The sequence below is a fragment of the Coregonus clupeaformis genome, unplaced genomic scaffold (genome assembly GCF_020615455.1).
Source record: "Coregonus clupeaformis isolate EN_2021a unplaced genomic scaffold, ASM2061545v1 scaf0195, whole genome shotgun sequence".
Taxonomy (NCBI): Eukaryota; Metazoa; Chordata; class Actinopteri; order Salmoniformes; family Salmonidae; genus Coregonus; species Coregonus clupeaformis.
Window position 1 is genome coordinate 222,501 of NW_025533650.1, and position 24,744 is coordinate 247,244.

Here is a 24,744-nt window from a genome sequence, read left to right on the forward strand (position 1 = left end):
TGTAACCATGGGGACCTCCATGACAACCAACTGTGGAGCTGCAGGACAAGTTTTTCTCATTTTTGGGGGGCGGTGGGCAAGGAGGGGGATAGAGGACGGCTTAGAGGTACAGGCCGGGGGAGGGGATTGTGCATGTGTGTGTAGGCCCAGCTAGCACATTTGGTTCCTTGGAAGTTGGGGGAACGTATGTTTTTGGTTTGACATTGCCATATGTTTTCTGACAAGTGAAACAGAACATTATTAAATGTAAGTGAAAATGTTGCCTGTTTTTATGTTTAGGTTCCTTCCCACTGGGCAAAAACTGGTTGAGTCATCAACATAAGGGCATTTCGTATTTTTTTAAATCCAACTTTTAACCTAAATCCAATGACATGGTGAAATGTTTTGTTGATTTCACGTTTAATTCACATTAGTTGACAACTCAACCAAATGTAAATCAAAACTAGACGTTGAACTGACGTCGGTGCCCAGTGGGTTGAACGTTTTCCTGGGAGGCTTTATTAACGCTCTGAGAATTAAAATTATTGGTTATTTGGAGGTTTTTTAATAACTTCCTTAAAACTTTCACTGGGAATGTTTCAATAAAACTTTAAATAACACTGCTAGCTTATTACGGTTAACTTTTTTTAAACTCCAAGAACAGATGGGACACATGGAAATTCATTTTCTTAGGCATTAATCATGCAAACACATTTATTTTAATTATGACACAGCATCAGTGAGATTCAAACCAATAATGTTCTGTTCTCTATCCATGGAATTAGTCCACTGCGCCACCAGGATGGAGCTCAAATGATACATTTTTTAAACTCATACAAAGCTGTTAATTTTAGTCTATTCAAACAGACCCCATGCAAAGGAAACAAGTACTCATTAAGATCAGGTGTGGCCAATTAGTGGGCGCAGCCAACACAACTGAACACACTTAGCAAAATAGAGGATAGAGAGAGTTTTATTGATGCTGAGAACGGAATGTATACGTTTTAAATAACATTCTTAGAACATTCTCTGAATGTTACTTTGTTTACGAACATTGGAGTAAAACAAGCTTATATTTTGGTTTTTTTATGTGATATGACAGTTGAACTAAGCTCATGAGGCATTTATAAGTTATATTCTTCAAGAATCAATGGGTGCATATTATTAATTTATAAGTCCAAAAATGGATGTTGCGCCTTTAAAGTAATGAAATACCAAGAAAATAAAGTTCCTTAAATGTGCTGAAAACATTCCAAAGCCAAACAACTATCCTGCACCATTCCCAGAAAGTTGTGGGAAGATTGTATGCAAAATAACCATAGGACAACCACGCTCTAACCAAGCTCTAACAAACTTTTTTTTGTGGTAGCTGGGGGGATAGTGATGGTGTAAAAAGGTCTCTCTCTAATCCCCCTAGGAAAGTAAAATCCCCCTGAGCCCACTGCAGATAAACACTAGGGTGGAGTGTGAGAGACAGAGTGTGTGTGTGTGTGTGCGTAAGTATAGCACTAATGTAGAAAGGATACCCTCACACTGATTGACAGTGGCATGGAGAGTAGAGGACTGACCTCCGTAGCAGGCTAGGGCACACTGAGGGTTGGAGAAGAGACCTCATATTGAGATCTGACTGCTGACTGAATTCGTGGGTTATGAAATATGGGGCCACAATGACTATGAACCGTCTGTGTATTCTGTATTATTAACTGTTATAAACTGGCTGGTTCGAGCCCTGAATGCTGATTGGCTGAAAGCCGTGGTATATGAGACCGTATACCCCGGGTTTGACAAAACATTTATTTTTACTGTTCTAATTACGTTTGTAACCATTTTATAATAGCAATAAGGCACCTCGGGGGTTTGTGGTATATGGCCAATATACCACGGCTAAGGGCTGTATCCAGGCACTCTGCGTTGCGTCGTGCATAAGAATAGCACTTAGCCATGGTATATTGGCCATATACCACACCCCCTCGGGCCTTATTGCTTAATTATACTATGGCATTGTTGAATACTTGTTTCTGATTGTCTTGAAAGGCTTCTTGTAATTGTGGTGGTTTGAGTCTAAGTTGTGTTCCTGCCCCTGCCCTTTACTACCATCACTCCTCTTCTCTTTTCTGCCTACTCTCAAATTCAAATTCTTTCTCTTGCTTGTCACTCTCTCATTCTCTACATGTCCTTTCATTATTCCACCTCTCTGACCCCCTCTCCTGTCTTCCCTCAGTCTCTCTAGTCTGAATCCCCTCTACCCCGTCTCTCTCTCTCTCTCTCTCTCTGTTTGCATCTCTCTTTCTCTCTGTGCCCAGAACGTCTGTCTGTGCACCTATCAGTCTCCCTCTCTCTGCTCCCCTGTTTCCCTCTCCCCTCCAATTAGTATTGAAGAAGGATGTTTGTGTGTGTGTGCTCACCACTGTGAATATAATGCACCACCTCATCATGCATGCATGACTGACCACTGACTTTACACTCTTGTATACACTCTCTCTCTCGCGCACAAACACAAACACACACACACACACACACACCATCCAGTATTCTAACATTCTGATACTCCATACAGACGTAGGATCTTAATTTGACCGGTATTGTTGTAGCAAAATAATCCTGCAGCAACAAGATTATAACTTTTAGTCCATAATATTGCTTGACCAGTGGTTAGGCTATTAGCTGGACAAAAGTAGGTTACATGAAAAGTGCAATATTGCCTTCAGAAAGTATTCATACCCCTTAAAGTATTCCACATTTTGTTGTGTTACAGCCTGAATTCAAAATGGATTAAATATATATTTTTCTCACCCATCTACACATAATAATACACCATAATGGCAAAGTGAAAACATGTTTTCATAAATTGTTGCCAATTTATTGAAAATGAAATACAGAAATATCTCATTTATATAAGTATTGAGTCAATACTTTGTAGAAGCACCTTTGGCAGCGATTACAGCTGTGAGTCTTTCTGGGTAAGTCTCTAAGAGCTTTCCACACCTGTCACGTTCGTTTAATGACAGGACAGACCAAGGCGCAGCGTGATATATGTACATGTTTATTAAACCAATAAACACTCGACAAAACAATAAACGAAACGTGAAGTCCAAGGTAGCACACACAACATACCTTACAAGGAACAAGATCCCACAACCCACTAGTGCCAAAAGGCTGCCTAAGTATGATCCCCAATCAGAGACAACGAGCTACAGCTGCCTCTGATTGGGAACCACACCGGCCAACATAGATCTACACATAATAGATCAATACATAGAAAACACCACAAAGAATATACACACCCTGACTCAACATATATGAGTCCCCTGAGTCAGGGCGTGACAGTACCCCCCCCCCCCCAAAGGTGCGGACTCCGACCGCACAACATAAACATAACAGGGTAGGGGCCGGGTGGGCGGTGACGACCTCTCACTCTCCGCCTCCCTGTTGCGCCCCTGGTCTGGTCTGGACCTCGGCGCGCTGCTTCCCCTCTCCTTCCTCCCACGATACGCCAGGCCCTGTCTGAGCCCTGGTGTGGGAGACCCCGAACCTGGAGAGGGGCTGACGTCATGGTCTGGACTGAAGCCGCTGACCGGAGCTGGACTTGGCACTGGTGGAGCGGACTGCTCTGGCTCCGGAGTGGAGCCGCTGACCGGAGCTGGATCAGGCACCGGTGGAGTGGACTGCTCTGGCTCCGGAGTGGAGCCGCTGATCGGAGCTGGACTAGACCCCGGTGGAGCGGACTGCTCTGGCTCCGGAGTGGAGCAGCTGACCGGAGCTGGATCAGGCACCGGTGGAGCGGACTGCTCTGGCTCCGGAGTGGAACAGCTGACCGGAACTGGATCAGGCACCGGTGGAGTGGACTGCTCTGGCTCCGGAGTGGAGCAGCTGACCGGTGCCGGACCAGGCACCGGTGGAACGAGCACAGGCCGTGCCGGACTGGACAAACGCACCACTGGTCTGGTGCGAGGAGCAGGCACGGGCCGGACCTGACTAGGAACACGCACCACTGGCTTGGTGCGAGGGGCAGGAACGGGCCGGGCCGGACTGGTGACGCGCACCACTGGCTTGGTGCGAGGAGCAGGAACAGGCCGGGCCGGACTGGCGACACGCACCACTGGCTTGGTGCGAGGAGCAGGAACAGGCCGGGCCGTACTGGCGACGCGCACCACTGGCTTGGTGCGAGGAGCAGGAACAGGCCGGGCCGGGCTGGCGACGCGCACCACTGGCTTGGTGCGGGGAGCAGGAACAGGCCGGGCCGGGCTGGACGACGCGCACCACTGGCTTGGTGCGAGGAGCAGGAATGGGCCGGACCAGACTGTGAAGGCGGACTGGAGGTCTGGAGCGGAGAGCTGGCACAACCCGTCCTGGCTGGCTGCCCACTTTCGCACTACACGTGCGGGGCGCTGGCACAGGACGCACTGGGCTGTGCACGCGCACTGGCGATACAGTTCGTAGAACTGGCGCAGGATATGCGGGACCGAGGAGGCGTACTGGAGACCAGGAGCGTTGAGCCGGCACACCCCGTCCTGGCTGGATGCCCATCTTCGCACGGCACGTGCGTGGTGCAAGCACAGGACGTACAGGACTGTGCCGGCGCACTGGCGACACAGTAAGTAGCTCCGCATAACACGGAGCTTGCCCAGTCATACGCTTCCTCCTTATTGGGGCTGCTTCTCGGGCTTCCTCCTCGACCGGCCTCCTCCGTGTTGCCGTTGCTCCTCTCCTGCCTGGGCATCTACCTTAGCCCATGGTCCTTTCCCCGCGAATATCTCCTCCCATGACCACAAATTGGCCACCTGTGACATGGCCATTCGCTCCGCCTGGACACGCTGCTTGGTCCTCGTTTGGTGGGATCTTCTGTCACGTTCGTTTAATGACGGGACAGACCAAGGCGCAGCGTGATATACGTACATGTTTATTAAACCAATAAACACTCGACAAAACAATAAACGAAACGTTAAGTCCAAGGTAGCACACACAACATACCTTACATGGAACAAGATCCCACAACCCACTAGTGCCAAAAGGCTGCCTAAGTATGATCCCCAATCAGAGACAACGAGCTACAGCTGCCTCTGATTGGGAACCACACCGGCCAACATAGATCTACACATAATAGATCAAAACATAGAAAACACCACAAAGAATATACACACCCTGACTCAACATATACGAGTCCCCTGAGTCAGGGCGTGACAACACCTGAATTGTGCAACATTTGCCCATTATTCTTTTCAAAATTCTTCAAGCTCTGTCAAATTGGTTGTTAATCGTTGCTTGACAACCATTCTCCGGTCTTGCCATAGATAAAGTAGATTTAAGTTAAAACTGTATCTCGGCCACTCAGGAACATTCACTGTCTTCTTGGTAAGCAACTCCAGTGTAGATTTGGCCTTGTGTTTTAGATTATTATCCTGCTGAAAGGTGAATTAATCTCCCAGTGTCTGGTGGAAAGCAGACTAAACCAGATTTTCCTCTAGGATTTTGCCTTTGCTTAGCTCCATTCCATTTATTTTTCATCCTGAAAAATTCCCCAGTCCTTAACGATTACAAGCATACCCATAACATGATGCAGCCACAACTATGCTTGACAATATGGAGAGTGGTACTCAGTAAGGTGTTGTATTGGATTTGTCCCAAACATAACACTTTGTATTCAGGACAAAAAGTTTTTTTTGCAGTATGACTTTAGTGCCTTGTTACAAACAGGATGCATGTTTTGGAATATTTGTATTCTGTACAGGCTTCCTTCTTTTCACTCTGTCAATTAGGTTAGTATTGTGGAGTAACTACAATGTTGTTGACCCATCCTCAGTTTTCTCCTATCACAGCCATTAAACTCTGTAACTGTTTTAAAGTTACTATTGGCCTCACTATTGAAATCCATGAGCGGTTTTCTTCCTTAGTCCATAATATTTCTTGGTGGTGGCAAAAAATGTATCCTGAACTTATTTAGGCTTGCCATGACAAAAGGGGTTGAATACTTATTGACTCAAGACGTTTGAGCTTTTCATTTTTCATTAATTTGTAAACATTTCGAAAAACATAATTCCACTTTGACATTATGGGGTATTGTGTAGGACAGTGACAAGAAACATCTCAATGTACTCAATTTTAAATTCAGGCTGTAATGTAACAACATGTGGAAAAAGTCAAGGGGTGTGAATACTTTCTGAAGGCACTGTAACTGTGTGTTGGTGCAGGTTTTCAGTTAATTTATGTAAATCACGAAGTTCACCTGCATTTCCTGGGGTGCAGGAAAATTCTCAGCAACAAAAGAGTGATCAAATTAAGATCCTACACCTGTACATACTCCCTCTCTCCCAAGCTTTCAAACCTTCTAATACTACTGGACACACTCACTCCCAAACATTCTAGATTTAGTATTCTAACCCTTTCTACTACTGTATCTCTTACTCTATATTAGTGTAACATAATCCTGTAAGATTTAATTGGGCCTTTCTTCATTGGCCAATAAATCTGTGTGTGCGCGTAAGTGTGTTTGTTTGTGTACTGTATATGTGTGTGTGTGTTGTGTGTCTGGGTGTGTGTTCGTCAGGGTGATGATGCTCATTAGGCAATGGTCATTAGTCAGAGCAGGTCAAGTACAGAGGATGAGTGTGAAAGACAGGATGAGCAGGGTGGTAATGTGATAGGTCAAGAGGTCAATATGAAATGACTGGCCATGCTTAATGTGTGTGGTACATCACTGATAGAGAGTCTCAATATGTGTCATGTTTTGGTCACTCTCTTCCCTTCCCCTCCCCCTCAGGTTCAGTGGGCCAATCAAAGTGGGCGGAGTACTTCCCAGACTGTGGTGGTAAGGCCCAGTCTCCGGTTGACGTGGCAACGGTCCAGACCCAGTATGACCCCAGCCTGGACCCTCTGACACCCCTGGGTTATGGCCAGCACGGCAACAAACCCTTCAGCCTCTACAACAATGGACATACAGGTAACTACAGCAACCATGCTGACTCCATCACAAACAACAGACATACATGTAACTACAGCAACCATGCTAACTCCATCAGTAACAACAGCCATACAGGTAACTACAGAAACCATGCTGACTCCATCACTAACAACATACATACAGGTAACTACAGAAACCATGCTGACGCTATCACTAACAACATACAGGTAACAACAGCAACCATGCTGACTCCATCACTAACAACATACAGGTAATTACAGCAACCATGCTGACTCCATCACTAACAACATACATACAGGTAACTACAGCAACCATGCTGACTCCATCACTAACAACATACATACAGCTAACTACAGAAACCATGCTGACACCATCACTAACAACATACAGGTAACTACAGCAACCATGCTGACTCCATCACTAACAGCAGACATACAGGTAACTACAGCAACCATGCTGACTCCATCACTAACAACATACAGGTAACTACAGCAACCATGCTGACTCCATAACTAACAACATACATACATGTAACTACAGCAACCATGCTGACTCCATCACTAACAACATACATACAGGTAACTACAGAAACCATGCTGACACCATCACTAACAACATACAGGAAACAATAGCAACCATGCTGACTACATCACTAACAACAGACATACAGGTAACTACAGCAACCATGCTGACTCCATCACTAACATCATACAGGTAACTACAGCAACCATGCTGACTCCATCACTAACATCATACAGGTAACTACAGCAACCATGCTGACTCCATCACTAAGAACATACATACAGTTAAGTACAGCAACCATGCTGACTCCATCACTAACAACATACATACAGGTAACTACAGCAAACATGCTGACACCATCACTAACAACATACAGGTAACTACAGCAACCATGCTGACTCCATCACTAACAACATATATGTAACTACTGCAACCATGCTGACTCCATCACTAACAACATACATACAGGTAACTACAGCAATCATGCTGACTCCATCACTAACAACAAACATAAAGGTAACTACAGCAATCATGCTGACTCCATCACTAACAACATACAGGTAACTACAGCAACCATGCTGACGCCATCCTAACAACAGACATACAGCAACCATGCTGACTCCATCAGTAACACCAGCCATACAGGTAACTACATCAACCATGCTGACTCCATCACTAACAACATACATACAGGTAACTACAGAAACCATGCTGACGCTATCACTAACAACATACAGGTAAATACAGCAACCATGCTGAATCCATCAGTAACAGCAGACATACAGGTAACTACAGCAACCATGCTGACTCCATCACTAACAACATACATACAGGTAACTACAGCAACTATGCTGACTCCATCACTAACAACATACATACAGGTAACTACAGAAACCATGCTGACACCATCACTAACAACATACAGGTAACTACAGCAACCATGCTGACTCCATCACTAACAACATACATACAGGTAACTACAGAAACCATGCTGACACCATCACTAACAACATACAGGTAACAATAGCAACCATGCTGACTCCATCACTAACAACAGACATACAGGTAACTACAGCAACCATGCTGACTCCATCACTAACACCATACAGGTAACTACAGCAACCATGCTGACTCCATCACTAAGAACATACATACAGGTAAGTACATCAACCATGCTGACTCCATCACTAACACCATACATACAGGTAACTACAGCAAACATGCTGACACCATCACTAACAACATACAGGTAACTACAGCAACCATGCTGACTCCATCACTAACAACATATATGTAACTACTGCAACCATGCTGACTCCATCACTAACAACAGACATACAGGTAACTACAGCAATCATGCTGAATCCATCACTAACAACAAACATAAAGGTAACTACAGCAATCATGCTGACTCCATCACTAACAACATACAGGTAACTACAGCAACCATGCTGACGCCATCACTAACAACAGACATACAGCAACCATGATGATTCCATCAGTAACAACAGCCATACAGGTAACTACAGCAACCATGCTGACTCCATCACTAACAACATACATACAGGTAACTACAGAAACCATGCTGACGCTATCACTAACAACATACAGGTAACTACAGCAACCATGCTGACTCCATCACTAACAGCAGACATACAGGTAACTACAGCAACCATGCTGACTCCATCACTAACAACATACATGCAGGTAACTACAGCAACTATGCTGACTCCATCACTAACAACATACATACAGGTAACTACAGAAACCATGCTGACACCATCACTAACAACATACAGGTAACTACAGCAACCATGCTGACTCCATCAGTAACAGCAGACATACAGGTAACTACAGCAACCATGCTGACTCCATCACTAACAACATACATACAGGTAACTACAGCAACCATGCTGACTCCATCACTAAGAACATACATACAGGTAACTACAGCAACCATGCTGACTCCATCACTAACAACATACATACAGGTAACTACAGCAACCATGCTGACTCCATAACTAACAACATACATACATGTAACTACAGCAACCATGCTGACTCCATCACTAACAACATACATACAGGTAACAACAGAAACCATGCTGACACCATCACTAACAACATACAGGTAACAATAGCAACCATGCTGACTCCATCACTAACAACAGACATACAGGTAACTACAGCAACCATGCTGACTCCATCACTAACAACATACATACAGGTAACTACAGCAACCATGCTGACTCCATCACTAACAACATAAATACAGGTAACTACAGCAAACATGCTGACACCATCACTAACAACATACAGTTAACTACAGCAACCATGCTGACTCCATCACTAACAACATATATGTAACTACAGCAACCATGCTGACTCCATCACTATCAACAGACATACAGGTAACTACTGCAAACATGCTGACGCCATCACTAACAACAGACATACAAGTAACTATAGAAACCATGCTGACGCCATCACTAACAACATACAGGTAACTACAGCAACCATGCTGACTCCATCACTAACATCAGACATACAGGTAACTACATTAACCATGCTGACTCCATCACTAACAACATACATACAGGTAACTACAGCAAACATGCTGACACCATCACTAACAACATACATATAACTACAGCAACCATGCTGACTCCATCACTAACAACATATATGTAAAAACTGCAACCATGCTGACTCCATCACTAACAACAAACATAAAGGTAACTACAGCAATCATGCTGACTCCATCACTAACAACATACAGGTAACTACAGCAACCATGCTGACTCCAGCACTAACAACAGACATACAGCAACCATGCTGACTCCATCACTAACAACATACAAGTAACTATAGAAACCATGCTGACGCCATCACTAACAACATACAGGTAACCATGCTGACTCCATCACTAACAACAGACATACAGGTAACTACAGCAACCATGCTGACTCCATGACTAACAACATACATACAGGTAACTACAGAAACCATGCTGACGCCATCACTAACAACATACAGGTAACAATAGCAACCATGCTGACTCCATCACTAACAACAGATATACAGGTAACTAAAGCAACCATGCTGACTCCATCACTAACAACATACAGGTAACTACAGCAACCATGCTGACTCCATCACTAACAACAGACATACAGGTAACTACAGCAACCATGCTGATGCCATCACTAACAACAGACATACACATAACTACAGCAACCATGCTGACTCCATCACTAACAACATACATACAAGTAACTACAGCAACCATGCTGACTCCATCACTAAAAACAGACAGGTAACTACAGCAACCATGCTGCCTCCATCACTAACAACATACAGGGAACTACAGAAACCAGGCTGACTCCATCACTAACAACAGACATACAGGTAACTACAGCAACCATGCTGACTCCATCACTAACAACATACAGGTAACTACAGCAACCATGCTGACTCCATCACTAACAACATACATACAGGTAACTACAGCAAGCATACTGACTCCATCACTAACAACATACATACATATAACTACAGCAACCATGCTGACTCCATCACTAACAACATACATACAGGTAACTACAGCAACCATGCTGACTCCATCACTAACAACATACATTCAAGTAACTACAGCAACCATGCTGACTCCATGACTAACAACAGACATACATGTAACTACAGCAACCATGCTGACTCCATCACTAACAACATACATACAGGTAACTACAGAAACCATGCTGACGCCATCACTAACAACATACAGGTAAGTACAGCAACCAAGCTGACTCCATCACTAACAACATACAGGTAACTAGAGGAACCATGCTGACACCATCACTAACAACATACATGTAACTACAACAATCATGCTGACTCCATCACTAACAACATACAAGTAACTACAGCAACCATGCTGACTCCATCACAATCAACAGACATACAGGTAACTACTGCAACCATGCTGACGCCATCACTAACAACATACATACAAGTAACTATAGAAACCATGCTGACGCCATCACTAACAACATACAGGTAACTACAGCAACCATGCTGACTCCATCACTAACAACAGACATACAGGTAACTACAGCAACCATGCTGACACCATCACTAACAACATACAGGTAACTACAGAAACCATGCTGACGCTATCACTAACAACATACAGGTAACTACAGCAACCATGCTGAATCCATCAGTAACAGCAGACATACAGGTAACTACAGCAACCATGCTGACTCCATCACTAACAACATACATACAGGTAACTACAGCAACTATGCTGACTCCATCACTAACAACATACATACAGGTAACTACAGAAACCATGCTGACACCATCACTAACAACATACAGGTAACTACAGCAACCATGCTGACTCCATCACTAACAACATACATACAGGTAACTACAGAAACCATGCTGACACCATCACTAACAACATACAGGTAACAATAGCAACCATGCTGACTCCATCACTAACAACAGACATACAGGTAACTACAGCAACCATGCTGACTCCATCACTAACACCATACAGGTAACTACAGCAACCATGCTGACTCCATCACTAAGAACATACATACAGGTAAGTACATCAACCATGCTGACTCCATCACTAACACCATACATACAGGTAACTACAGCAAACATGCTGACACCATCACTAACAACATACAGGTAACTACAGCAACCATGCTGACTCCATCACTAACAACATATATGTAACTACTGCAACCATGCTGACTCCATCACTAACAACAGACATACAGGTAACTACAGCAATCATGCTGAATCCATCACTAACAACAAACATAAAGGTAACTACAGCAATCATGCTGACTCCATCACTAACAACATACAGGTAACTACAGCAACCATGCTGACGCCATCACTAACAACAGACATACAGCAACCATGATGATTCCATCAGTAACAACAGCCATACAGGTAACTACAGCAACCATGCTGACTCCATCACTAACAACATACATACAGGTAACTACAGAAACCATGCTGACGCTATCACTAACAACATACAGGTAACTACAGCAACCATGCTGACTCCATCACTAACAGCAGACATACAGGTAACTACAGCAACCATGCTGACTCCATCACTAACAACATACGTGCAGGTAACTACAGCAACTATGCTGACTCCATCACTAACAACATACATACAGGTAACTACAGAAACCATGCTGACACCATCACTAACAACATACAGGTAACTACAGCAACCATGCTGACTCCATCAGTAACAGCAGACATACAGGTAACTACAGCAACCATGCTGACTCCATCACTAACAACATACATACAGGTAACTACAGCAACCATGCTGACTCCATCACTAAGAACATACATACAGGTAACTACAGCAACCATGCTGACTCCATCACTAACAACATACATACAGGTAACTACAGCAACCATGCTGACTCCATAACTAACAACATACATACATGTAACTACAGCAACCATGCTGACTCCATCACTAACAACATACATACAGGTAACAACAGAAACCATGCTGACACCATCACTAACAACATACAGGTAACAATAGCAACCATGCTGACTCCATCACTAACAACAGACATACAGGTAACTACAGCAACCATGCGGACTCCATCACTAACAACATACATACAGGTAACTACAGCAACCATGCTGACTCCATCACTAACAACATACATACAGGTAACTACAGCAAACATGCTGACACCATCACTAACAACATACAGGTAACTACAGCAACCATGCTGACTCCATCACTAACAACATATATGTAACTACTGCAACCATGCTGACTCCATCACTAACAACATACATACAGGTAACTACAGCAACCATGCTGACTCCATCACTATCAACAGACATACAGGTAACTACTGCAAACATGCTGACGCCATCACTAACAACAGACATACAAGTAACTATAGAAACCATGCTGACGGCATCACTAACAACATACAGGTAACTACAGCAACCATGCTACTCCATCACTAACATCAGACATACAGGTAACTACATTAACCATGCTGACTCCATCACTAACAACATACATACAGGTAACTACAGCAAACATGCTGACACCATCACTAACAACATACATATAACTACAGCAACCATGCTGACTCCATCACTAACAACATATATGTAAAAACTGCAACCATGCTGACTCCATCACTAACAACAAACATAAAGGTAACTACAGCAATCATGCTGACTCCATCACTAACAACATACAGGTAACTACAGCAACCATGCTGACTCCAGCACTAACAACAGACATACAGCAACCATGCTGACTCCATCACTAACAACATACAAGTAACTATAGAAACCATGCTGACGCCATCACTAACAACATACAGGTAACCATGCTGACTCCATCACTAACAACAGACATACAGGTAACTACAGCAACCATGCTGACTCCATGACTAACAACATACATACAGGTAACTACAGAAACCATGCTGACGCCATCACTAACAACATACAGGTAACAATAGCAACCATGCTGACTCCATCACTAACAACATACAGGTAATTACAGCAACCATGCTGACTCCATCACTAACAACATATATACAGGTAACTACAGCAACCATGCTGACTCCATCACTAACAACATACATACAGCTAACTACAGAAACCATGCTGACACCATCACTAACAACATACAGGTAACTACAGCAACCATGCTGACTCCATCACTAACAGCAGACATACAGGTAACTACAGCAACCATGCTGACTCCATCACTAACAACATACAGGTAACTACAGCAACCATGCTGACTCCATAACTAACAACATACATACATGTAACTACAGCAACCATGCTGACTCCATCACTAACAACATACATACAGGTAACTACAGAAACCATGCTGACACCATCACTAACAACATACAGGAAACAATAGCAACCATGCTGACTACATCACTAACAACAGACATACAGGTAACTACAGCAACCATGCTGACTCCATCACTAACATCATACAGGTAACTACAGCAACCATGCTGACTCCATCACTAACATAATACAGGTAACTACAGCAACCATGCTGACTCCATCACTAAGAACATACATACAGTTAAGTACAGCAACCATGCTGACTCCATCACTAACAACATACATACAGGTAACTACAGCAAACATGCTGACACCATCACTAACAACATACAGGTAACTACAGCAACCATGCTGACTCCATCACTAACAACATATATGTAACTACTGCAACCATGCTGACTCCATCACTAACAACATACATACAGGTAACTACAGCAATCATGCTGACTCCATCACTAACAACATATATGTAACTACTGCAACCATGCTGACTCCATCACTAACAACAAACATAAAGGTAACTACAGCAATCATGCTGACTCCATCACTAACAACATACAGGTAACTACAGCAAACATGCTGACGCCATCCTAACAACAGACATACAGCAACCATGCTGACTCCATCAGTAACACCAGCCATACAGGTAACTACATCAACCATGCTGACTCCATCACTAACAACATACATACAGGTAACTACAGAAACCATGCTGACGCTATCACTAACAACATACAGGTAACTACAGCAACCATGCTGAATCCATCAGTAACAGCAGACATACAGGTAACTACAGCAACCATGCTGACTCCATCACTAACAACATACATACAGGTAACTACAGCAACTATGCTGACTCCATCACTAACAACATACATACAGGTAACTACAGAAACCATGCTGACACCATCACTAACAACATACAGGTAACTACAGCAACCATGCTGACTCCATCACTAACAACATACATACAGGTAACTACAGAAACCATGCTGACACCATCACTAACAACATACAGGTAACAATAGCAACCATGCTGACTCCATCACTAACAACATACATACAGGTAACTACAGCAACCATGCTGACTCCATCACTAACACCATACAGGTAACTACAGCAACCATGCTGACTCCATCACTAAGAACATACATACAGGTAAGTACATCAACCATGCTGACTCCATCACTAACACCATACATACAGGTAACTACAGCAAACATGCTGACACCATCACTAACAACATACAGGTAACTACAGCAACCATGCTGACTCCATCACTAACAACATATATGTAACTACTGCAACCATGCTGACTCCATCACTAACAACAGACATACAGGTAACTACAGCAATCTTGCTGAATCCATCACTAACAACAAACATAAAGGTAACTACAGCAATCATGCTGACTCCATCACTAACAACATACAGGTAACTACAGCAACCATGCTGACGCCATCACTAACAACAGACATACAGCAACCATGATGATTCCATCAGTAACAACAGCCATACAGGTAACTACAGCAACCATGCTGACTCCATCACTAACAACATACATACAGGTAACTACAGAAACCATGCTGACGCTATCACTAACAACATACAGGTAACTACAGCAACCATGCTGACTCCATCACTAACAGCAGACATACAGGTAACTACAGCAACCATGCTGACTCCATCACTAACAACATACATGCAGGTAACTACAGCAACTATGCTGACTCCATCACTAACAACATACATACAGGTAACTACAGAAACCATGCTGACACCATCACTAACAACATACAGGTAACTACAGCAACCATGCTGACTCCATCAGTAACAGCAGACATACAGGTAACTACAGCAACCATGCTGACTCCATCACTAACAACATACATACAGGTAACTACAGCAACCATGCTGACTCCATCACTAAGAACATACATACAGGTAACTACAGCAACCATGCTGACTCCATCACTAACAACATACATACAGGTAACTACAGCAACCATGCTGACTCCATAACTAACAACATACATACATGTAACTACAGCAACCATGCTGACTCCATCACTAACAACATACATACAGGTAACAACAGAAACCATGCTGACACCATCACTAACAACATACAGGTAACAATAGCAACCATGCTGACTCCATCACTAACAACAGACATACAGGTAACTACAGCAACCATGCTGACTCCATCACTAACAACATACATACAGGTAACTACAGCAACCATGCTGACTCCATCACTAACAACATAAATACAGGTAACTACAGCAAACATGCTGACACCATCACTAACAACATACAGTTAACTACAGCAACCATGCTGACTCCATCACTAACAACATATATGTAACTACTGCAACCATGCTGACTCCATCACTAACAACATACATACAGGTAACTACAGCAACCATGCTGACTCCATCACTATCAACAGACATACAGGTAACTACTGCAAACATGCTGACGCCATCACTAACAACAGACATACAAGTAACTATAGAAACCATGCTGACGCCATCACTAACAACATACAGGTAACTACAGCAACCATGCTGACTCCATCACTAACATCAGACATACAGGTAACTACATTAACCATGCTGACTCCATCACTAACAACATACATACAGGTAACTACAGCAAACATGCTGACACCATCACTAACAACATACATATAACTACAGCAACCATGCTGACTCCATCACTAACAACATATATGTAAAAACTGCAACCATGCTGACTCCATCACTAACAACAAACATAAAGGTAACTACAGCAATCATGCTGACTCCATCACTAACAACATACAGGTAACTACAGCAACCATGCTGACTCCAGCACTAACAACAGACATACAGCAACCATGCTGACTCCATCACTAACAACATACAAGTAACTATAGAAACCATGCTGACGCCATCACTAACAACATACAGGTAACCATGCTGACTCCATCACTAACAACAGACATACAGGTAACTACAGCAACCATGCTGACTCCATGACTAACAACATACATACAGGTAACTACAGAAACCATGCTGACGCCATCACTAACAACATACAGGTAACAATAGCAACCATGCTGACTCCATCACCAACAACAGATATACAGGTAACTAAAGCAACTATGCTGACTCCATCACTAACAACATACAGGTAACTACAGCAACCATGCTGACTCCATCACTAACAACAGACATACAGGTAACTACAGCAACCATGCTGACTCCATCACTAAAAACAGACAGGTAACTACAGCAACCATGCTGCCTCCATCACTAACAACATACAGGGAACTACAGAAACCAGGCTGACTCCATCACTAACAACAGACATACAGGTAACTACAGCAACCATGCTGACTCCATCACTAACAACATACAGGTAACTACAGCAACCATGCTGACTCCATCACTAACAACATACATACAGGTAACTACAGCAAGCATACTGACTCCATCACTAACAACATACATACAGATAACTACAGCAACCATGCTGACTCCATCACTAACAACATACATACAGGTAACTACAGCAACCATGCTGACTCCATCACTAACAACATACATTCAAGTAACTACAGCAACCATGCTGACTCCATGACTAACAACAGACATACATGTAACTACAGCAACCATGCTGACTCCATCACTAACAACATACATACAGGTAACTACAGAAACCATGCTGACGCCATCACTAACAACATACAGGTAAGTACAGCAACCAAGCTGACTCCATCACTAACAACATACAGGTAACTAGAGGAACCATGCTGACACCATCACTAACAACATACATGTAACTACAACAATCATGCTGACTCCATCACTAACAACATACAAGTAACTACAGCAACCATGCTGACTCCATCACTATCAACAGACATACAGGTAACTACTGCAACCATGCTGACGCCATCACTAACAACATACATACAAGTAACTATAGAAACCATGCTGACGCCATCACTAACAACATACAGGTAACTACAGCAGCCATGCTGACTCCATCACTAACAACAGACATACAGGTAACTACAGCAACCATGCTGACTCCATCACTAACAACATACATACAGGTAACTACAGAAACCATGCTGACGCCATCACTAACAACATACAGGTAACTACAGCAACCATGCTGACTCCTTCACTAACAACATACAGGTAACTACAGCAACCATGCTGACTCCATCACTAACAACAGACATACAGGTAACTACAGCAACCATGCTGACTCCATCACTAACAACATACATACAGGTAACTACAGCAACCATGCTGACACCATCACTAACAACATACAGGTAACTATAGCAACCATGCTGAATCCATCACTAACAACAGACATACAGGTAACTACAGCAAGCATACTGACTCCATCACTAACAACATACATACAGGTAACTACAGCAACCATGCTGACTCCATCACTAACAACATACATACAGGTAACTACAGCAATCATGCTGACTCCATCACTAACAACATACAGGTAACTACAGCAACCATGCTGACTCCATCACTAACAACATACATACAGGTAACTACAACAACCATATTGACTCCATCACTAACAACATACATACAGGTAACTACAGCAACCATGCTGACTCCATCACTAACATACATACAGGTAACTACAGAAACCATGCTGACGCCATCACTAACAACATACAGGTAACTAGAGCAACCATGCTGACTCCATCACTAACAACAGACATGTAACTACAGCAACCATGCTGACTCCATAACTAACAACATACATACATGTAACTACAGCAACCATGCTGACTCCATCACTAACAACATACATACAGGTAACTACAGCAACCATGCTGACTCCATCACTAACAACATACAGGTAACTACAGCAACCATGCTGACTCCATCACTAACAACAGACTTACAGGTAACTACAGCAAGCATACTGACTCCATCACTAACAACATACATACAGGTAACTACAGCAACCATGCTGACTCCATCACTAACAACATACATACAGGTAACTACAGCAACCATGCTGACTCCATCACTAACAACAAACATAAAGGTAACTACAGCAATCATGCTGACTCCATCACTAACAACATACAGGTAACTACAGCAACCATGCTGACTCCATCACTAACAACAGACATACAGGTAACTACAGCAACCATGCTGATGCCATCACTAACAACAGACATACACATAACTACAGCAACCATGCTGACTCCATCACTAACAACATACATACAAGTAACTACAGCAACCATGCTGACTCCATCACTAACAACATACATACAGGTAACTACAGAAACCATGCTGACGCCATCACTAACAACATACAGGTAACTAGAGCAACCATGCTGACACCATCACTAACAACATACATGTAACTACAGCAACCATGCTGACTCCATCACTAACAACATACATACAGGTAGCTACAGCAAGCATACTGACTCCATGACTAACAACAGACATACATGTAACTACTGCAACCATGCTGACTCCATGACTAACAACAGACATACAGGTAACTACAGCAACCATGCTGACTCCATGACTAACAACAGACATACAGGTAACTACAGCACACATACTGACTTCATCACTAACAACAGACATACAGGTAACTACAGCAACCATGCTTTCCCTCCCTCACAGTGATGGTTCCTCTCCCAGACTGGATGGGTGTAGGGGGGCTGCCCTGGCAGTTCACGGCCGTCCAGATGCACCTGCACTGGGGCAATGGAGCCCCGGGGGCTGGGGGCAGCGAACACACCATCAACGGTCAGAGCACCGCTGCAGAGGTGAGTCAAAATGTATGTGTGTGTGTGTGTGTGTGTGTTTGGAGGGGGGCGGGGTGTGAGGGGTGTTGGTGGGTGAGAGTGCACAAGTGTGTGTGTGTGTGCACGCGCACGTGTGTGTTTCTACGCCTGCATGGGTAAGGACATGTGTACGTGCCAAACTGTATATCCAGGCAGGTTGCAGTATTAAGCACTTCAGTTGAGAAACCATACTATAATCCTATTAAATATTATACAAAAAGACTAAACAGCAATCTAGACTCTTAGCTAATCTGGTTTACACTAGCCATAGTAGGAGAAAACAAACTTGAAAAGAAAAGTTATTGGAGAATAAGTGTTTGAATTATGTTAATTAATTGGGGAGTGGAATTAAATCTGATTGAAATTGTTGTAAAGACTTCAGGATTAGAAATAGATTTCAACTGGCAAGCATGCCAAATAAAAGCCTCTCAAACACCTACAGTATACACAGTATACAGAGGAAGGGGAACCAACTTACTCATGTTGGCAGTGTATTTACTGTACCGCAACTACACACACACACACACACTCTCTTTTGGAACTTGGAACAGTTCTCTGTGGGAAGGGAATGAAGGGAATGTAGAACATGCAGTGGATCTGCAAAAATGGGTGGAGAGGTGATGGAGTGAGGGATGGAGAGAGAGAGAGAGAGAGAGAGAGAGAGAGAGAGAGAGAGAGAGAGAGAGAGAGAGAGAGAGAGAGAGAGAGAGAGAGAGCGACAGAGAGTTTGGACGATTAACTCAGATCCTGTCCATCTGCTACTGCACAGGTATGCCAACAGAGAGAGAGAGTGAGAAGGAGGGACAGAGAGAGCGAGAGAGAGAGAGAGAGAGCGAGAGGGGGAGGGACAGCGAGAGACGGAGAGAAAGAGAGAGAGAAGCGGGAGAGGGGAGAAGGAAAGAGGAGCCACAATAAATACAAGTATGAAAACATGGACGAGACGCTCCATGCTCTGGTTACACACTATTACAATTAGTCTCTATCTCGTTTACTCACTCCCTTTCTCTTTGTATATCCCCCCTCAGTGATTTTCAATGAGGCAGCATATCCCCCCTCCCACTCTCGATCACTCTCTCATTCCCTCTCCCTCACTCTCTCTTTCTTCCATCTGACCCCTATGTAAACGAATGAAGCAGCTAACCATGTTCCCTCTCTGTGTAGCTGCACGTGGTGCACTACAACTCAGAGCTGTACCCTAACATGTCAGTGGCTATGACCCAGCAGGATGGACTGGCAGTACTGGGAGTCCTCATAGAGGTAGGACTATTACATCACAACTAACTGACAATCACATCAACCACTGGAACATTACATACTTAAAAAGTGTTGTATTTGTATTCTTTACAATTGGTTACAAATTCCTTTTATTTACGTTTTATTTCTTCAGTTGGAAAATCTTCACATCACCAGATTAGTAAGAAAGGCTTTCTGAATGTATAGTAAAGCATGTACACTTGACCTAAAGGGAAGATGTGTGATCTGTCAGACAGGTGAGGAGGCTAACCCGGCTTATTGGAACATTCTCAACTACCTGGGTCGCGTCAGACACGCAGGTGAGACAGCTGTCAATCAAAGTACACCTTAACCAATCAGCATTATTATTACAGCTACCTTCTAGCAATTTTACCGTTCAAATTACATTGGTATCCACGACTACAGTAGTTTATGGGGATTCTCTGGTTTCTTATGGAAGTGCCAAACAGCACCGCTGTGAGCCCCCAGGAATCAAACCCTGTACCTCTCCTCTAACCTTCATCCCTCCATTCCTCCCTCCATTCCTCCCTCCGTTCCTCCCTCCGTGGTCAGGTCAGAGTGTGTCCATCCCAGCCTTTGATGTCCAGTCCCTCCTGCCCTCTGACCTGGGGCGGTACTACCGATACAATGGCTCCCTCACCACCCCTCCCTGCTTCCAGAGTGTCCTCTGGACCCTCTTCACAGAGACCGTCAAAATCTCACACACACAGGTGAGGGAAGGTGTGTGTGTGTGTGATGGTGAGATACTTATGCACTTTGCTTGAATTCAAAGCATCACTATGTCCTCCTCTTCTTTCCTCCTCTCTTCCCTCCTGTCTTCCTTCCCCTCCCCTCTTTCCTCCTCTCTTCCCTCCTGTCTTCCTTCTCTTCCTCCCATTCCTCCTCTCTTCCCTCCTGTCTTCCTTCTCTTCCTCCCATTCTTCCTCTCTGTCCTCCTCTCTTCCTCCTCTCTGTCCTCCCTTCTTCCTCAGATGATGAAGCTGGAGACAGTGCTGTATGCCAGTAAGGAGGATGCTGACCGTGTCGTCATGCAGGACAACTACCGTACACCTCAACCACTTAACGACCGGACCATCCTCTCATCTTTCCCATTAGGTAGGGGGGGGGGGGATAGATAGAGAGGGTGAAAGAAGAAGAGATGACCTTTCACCATGGCGTATTTTATTCACACAGAACATCCCTCTCTAAACAGTGCATTAGGAACAGCCTTGCTCCAGTGTTTCACTCCCCTGCTATCTCACACAATGAACCCCCATGTCCCCATTCATTAAGACAGGTGTCAGAGAGACTGGCATAATGCTAACATGTTAACAGCAGCAGGGCAAGTGCTAGCCTCGTAGCTAACAGCAGCATCAGCAGGAAGAGCATGGGGCAGGCGAGCCTCGCACCGTGACGACTAATAACATTTCACCAAACAGTATTAGTGGACACGGTGTGGGGCTCGGGGTGGACATGTGGAGGAAGGCTAGCGCTAAGCACTAGCGTAGCAAAGAGAGGAATGTGGTGAGAACTGTGGAAATGTCAAGGGTTACTGACTGTGAAAGATGTGAAAGAGATAGAGAGGGGGATAAGGAGGGGGGGCAGAGGAAAGGAAAGAGACAGGGGGGGATTGCGGGAGCGATAGGGAGAAAGAGAGCGAGATAGAGAGAGAGAGAAAGAGAGAGAGAGAGAGAGAGAGAGAGAGAGAGAGAGAGAGAGAGAGAGAGAGAGAGAGAGAGAGAGAGAGAGAGAGAGAGAGAGAGAAAGAGAGAGAGAGAGAGAGAGAGAGGGGGGGGGGTTGTGGGGAAGAGAAAGAGGAGCTGTAAATCAGGGGGAGGTCTGTTTGTTTACCAGTTGGCTGATTCGTTTTTGCAAAATCTATTTTCTAAACACTGACACTATTGTTGTCACATGATGAGAGAGAGAGAGAGAGAGAGAGAGAGAGAGAGAGAGAGAGAGAGAGAGAGAGAGAGAGAGAGAGAGAGAGAGAGAGAGAGAGAGAGAGAGAGAGAGAGAGAGAGAGAGAGAGAGAGAGAGAGAGAGAGAGAGAGAGAGAGAGAGAGAGAGAGAGAGAGAGAGAGAGAGAGAAAGAGAGAGAGAGAGAGAGGTAGAGGGAGCGAGAGAGAGAGAAAGGGAGAGAGAGAGAGAGAGAGAGAGAAAGAGGTAGAGGGAGAGAGAGCGAGGTAGAGGGAGAGAGAGGTAGAGAGAGAGAGAGAGAGAGAGAGAGAGAGAGAGAGAGAGAGAGAGATGGAAACACAAAGACAAATGAGAAAGAATTTGTGCAAAGCGTTGCCCATGGCTGATTAAACTGAGAGGGAGGCCTATGACAACACCACAGGAGGCTGGTGAGAGGAGGACGGCTCATAATAATGGCTGGGGTGGAGTGAATGGAATGGTATCAAACTCATGGAAACCGCGTGTTTGATACCATTCCATTCCACCCATCCTCTCCAATTAAGGTACCACCAGCCGCCTGTGGACAACACTCATTCCAAAGACTACAGAACACACCATAGATATGTGATAATTTCCCTGTAGGCCTACTAAATGTTAATTGAACATTAATTCCAAATGAATTATGAATTACAGTATGTCGACTGCATAAACAAAGTAGCACAGTAGTATTTTACATGAACCCTCTGTCATACAGGCTTCATATCATAATCATGTCAAACCGTTATGCCTGTTATTATGTAGGCCTTATGACAGACGTCCAGGTAATAAGACAGTGCTCTAAATAACATATTCCTTTTCCCATTTGCAGAATCAGTGAAGGTGTACACTGCCGGTAAGACGTGGACCTTCATAGTTTATTCATTATTAATGTAGGCCTCTGGTGAATGTATATATTTTCATGTTTGATGTATTAGTTGTAATATTTCTCTATCTATGTCTGTCTCAGGCGAGATCACAGCGATAGTAATAGGAGCTCTGTGTGGCTGCGTTGGTCTGGCTGTCATCATTCGCTTCATAGTGAAGACTATACGGTAAGGCACTGAACTGTTAAATGGGGTTTCTTAGCTTACTAGCCTGCCTGAGTGCTATTACAACAGAGTTATCTGAAGTTGAAACAGTATGGTCAACCAGACTATTCTTGTACTGGTTACCTGGTTACCAGGTTACTTGTGTTTATCATAGTACAGTATGAAACTGTGATATGCTTTGATCCAAAATGTCCTGGGTTTCTTTTTGTTCTTTGGTGTCTCAATCTTCACATCTCTCTTGGCAGATTTTTCAAACACCTGCACAATGAAAGGGTCTTGGTAAACAGGTGGAATCCTCCATAATACCTGATACCTACTGCATACATGACCAATACTACATGTTCATAAACCAAATAAATACTACT

The 24,744-nt window shown here is 43.8% G+C and overlaps 1 protein-coding gene across 3 annotated transcripts in view; it reads left to right on the plus strand.

Annotated features, from left to right (window-relative positions):
- Positions 1-24,744, plus strand: part of LOC123484098 (carbonic anhydrase 14-like) — a 29,467-nt gene that overhangs the window by 2,419 nt on the left and 2,304 nt on the right. For 2 of the 3 annotated variants that reach the window (XM_045214072.1, XM_045214073.1), the window contains exons 3-10: positions 6,737-6,916; positions 19,999-20,144; positions 21,324-21,419; positions 21,649-21,715; positions 21,969-22,126; positions 22,388-22,511; positions 24,160-24,183; positions 24,298-24,382. In XM_045214072.1, the coding sequence (XP_045070007.1) occupies positions 6,737-6,916; positions 19,999-20,144; positions 21,324-21,419; positions 21,649-21,715; positions 21,969-22,126; positions 22,388-22,511; positions 24,160-24,183; positions 24,298-24,382 (880 nt within the window). Of the gene's footprint in view, positions 1-6,736; positions 6,917-19,998; positions 20,145-21,323; positions 21,420-21,648; positions 21,716-21,968; positions 22,127-22,387; positions 22,512-24,159; positions 24,184-24,297; positions 24,383-24,624; positions 24,667-24,744 lie in introns of all 3 variants that reach the window. The other variant, XM_045214071.1, reaches the window with a different exon arrangement.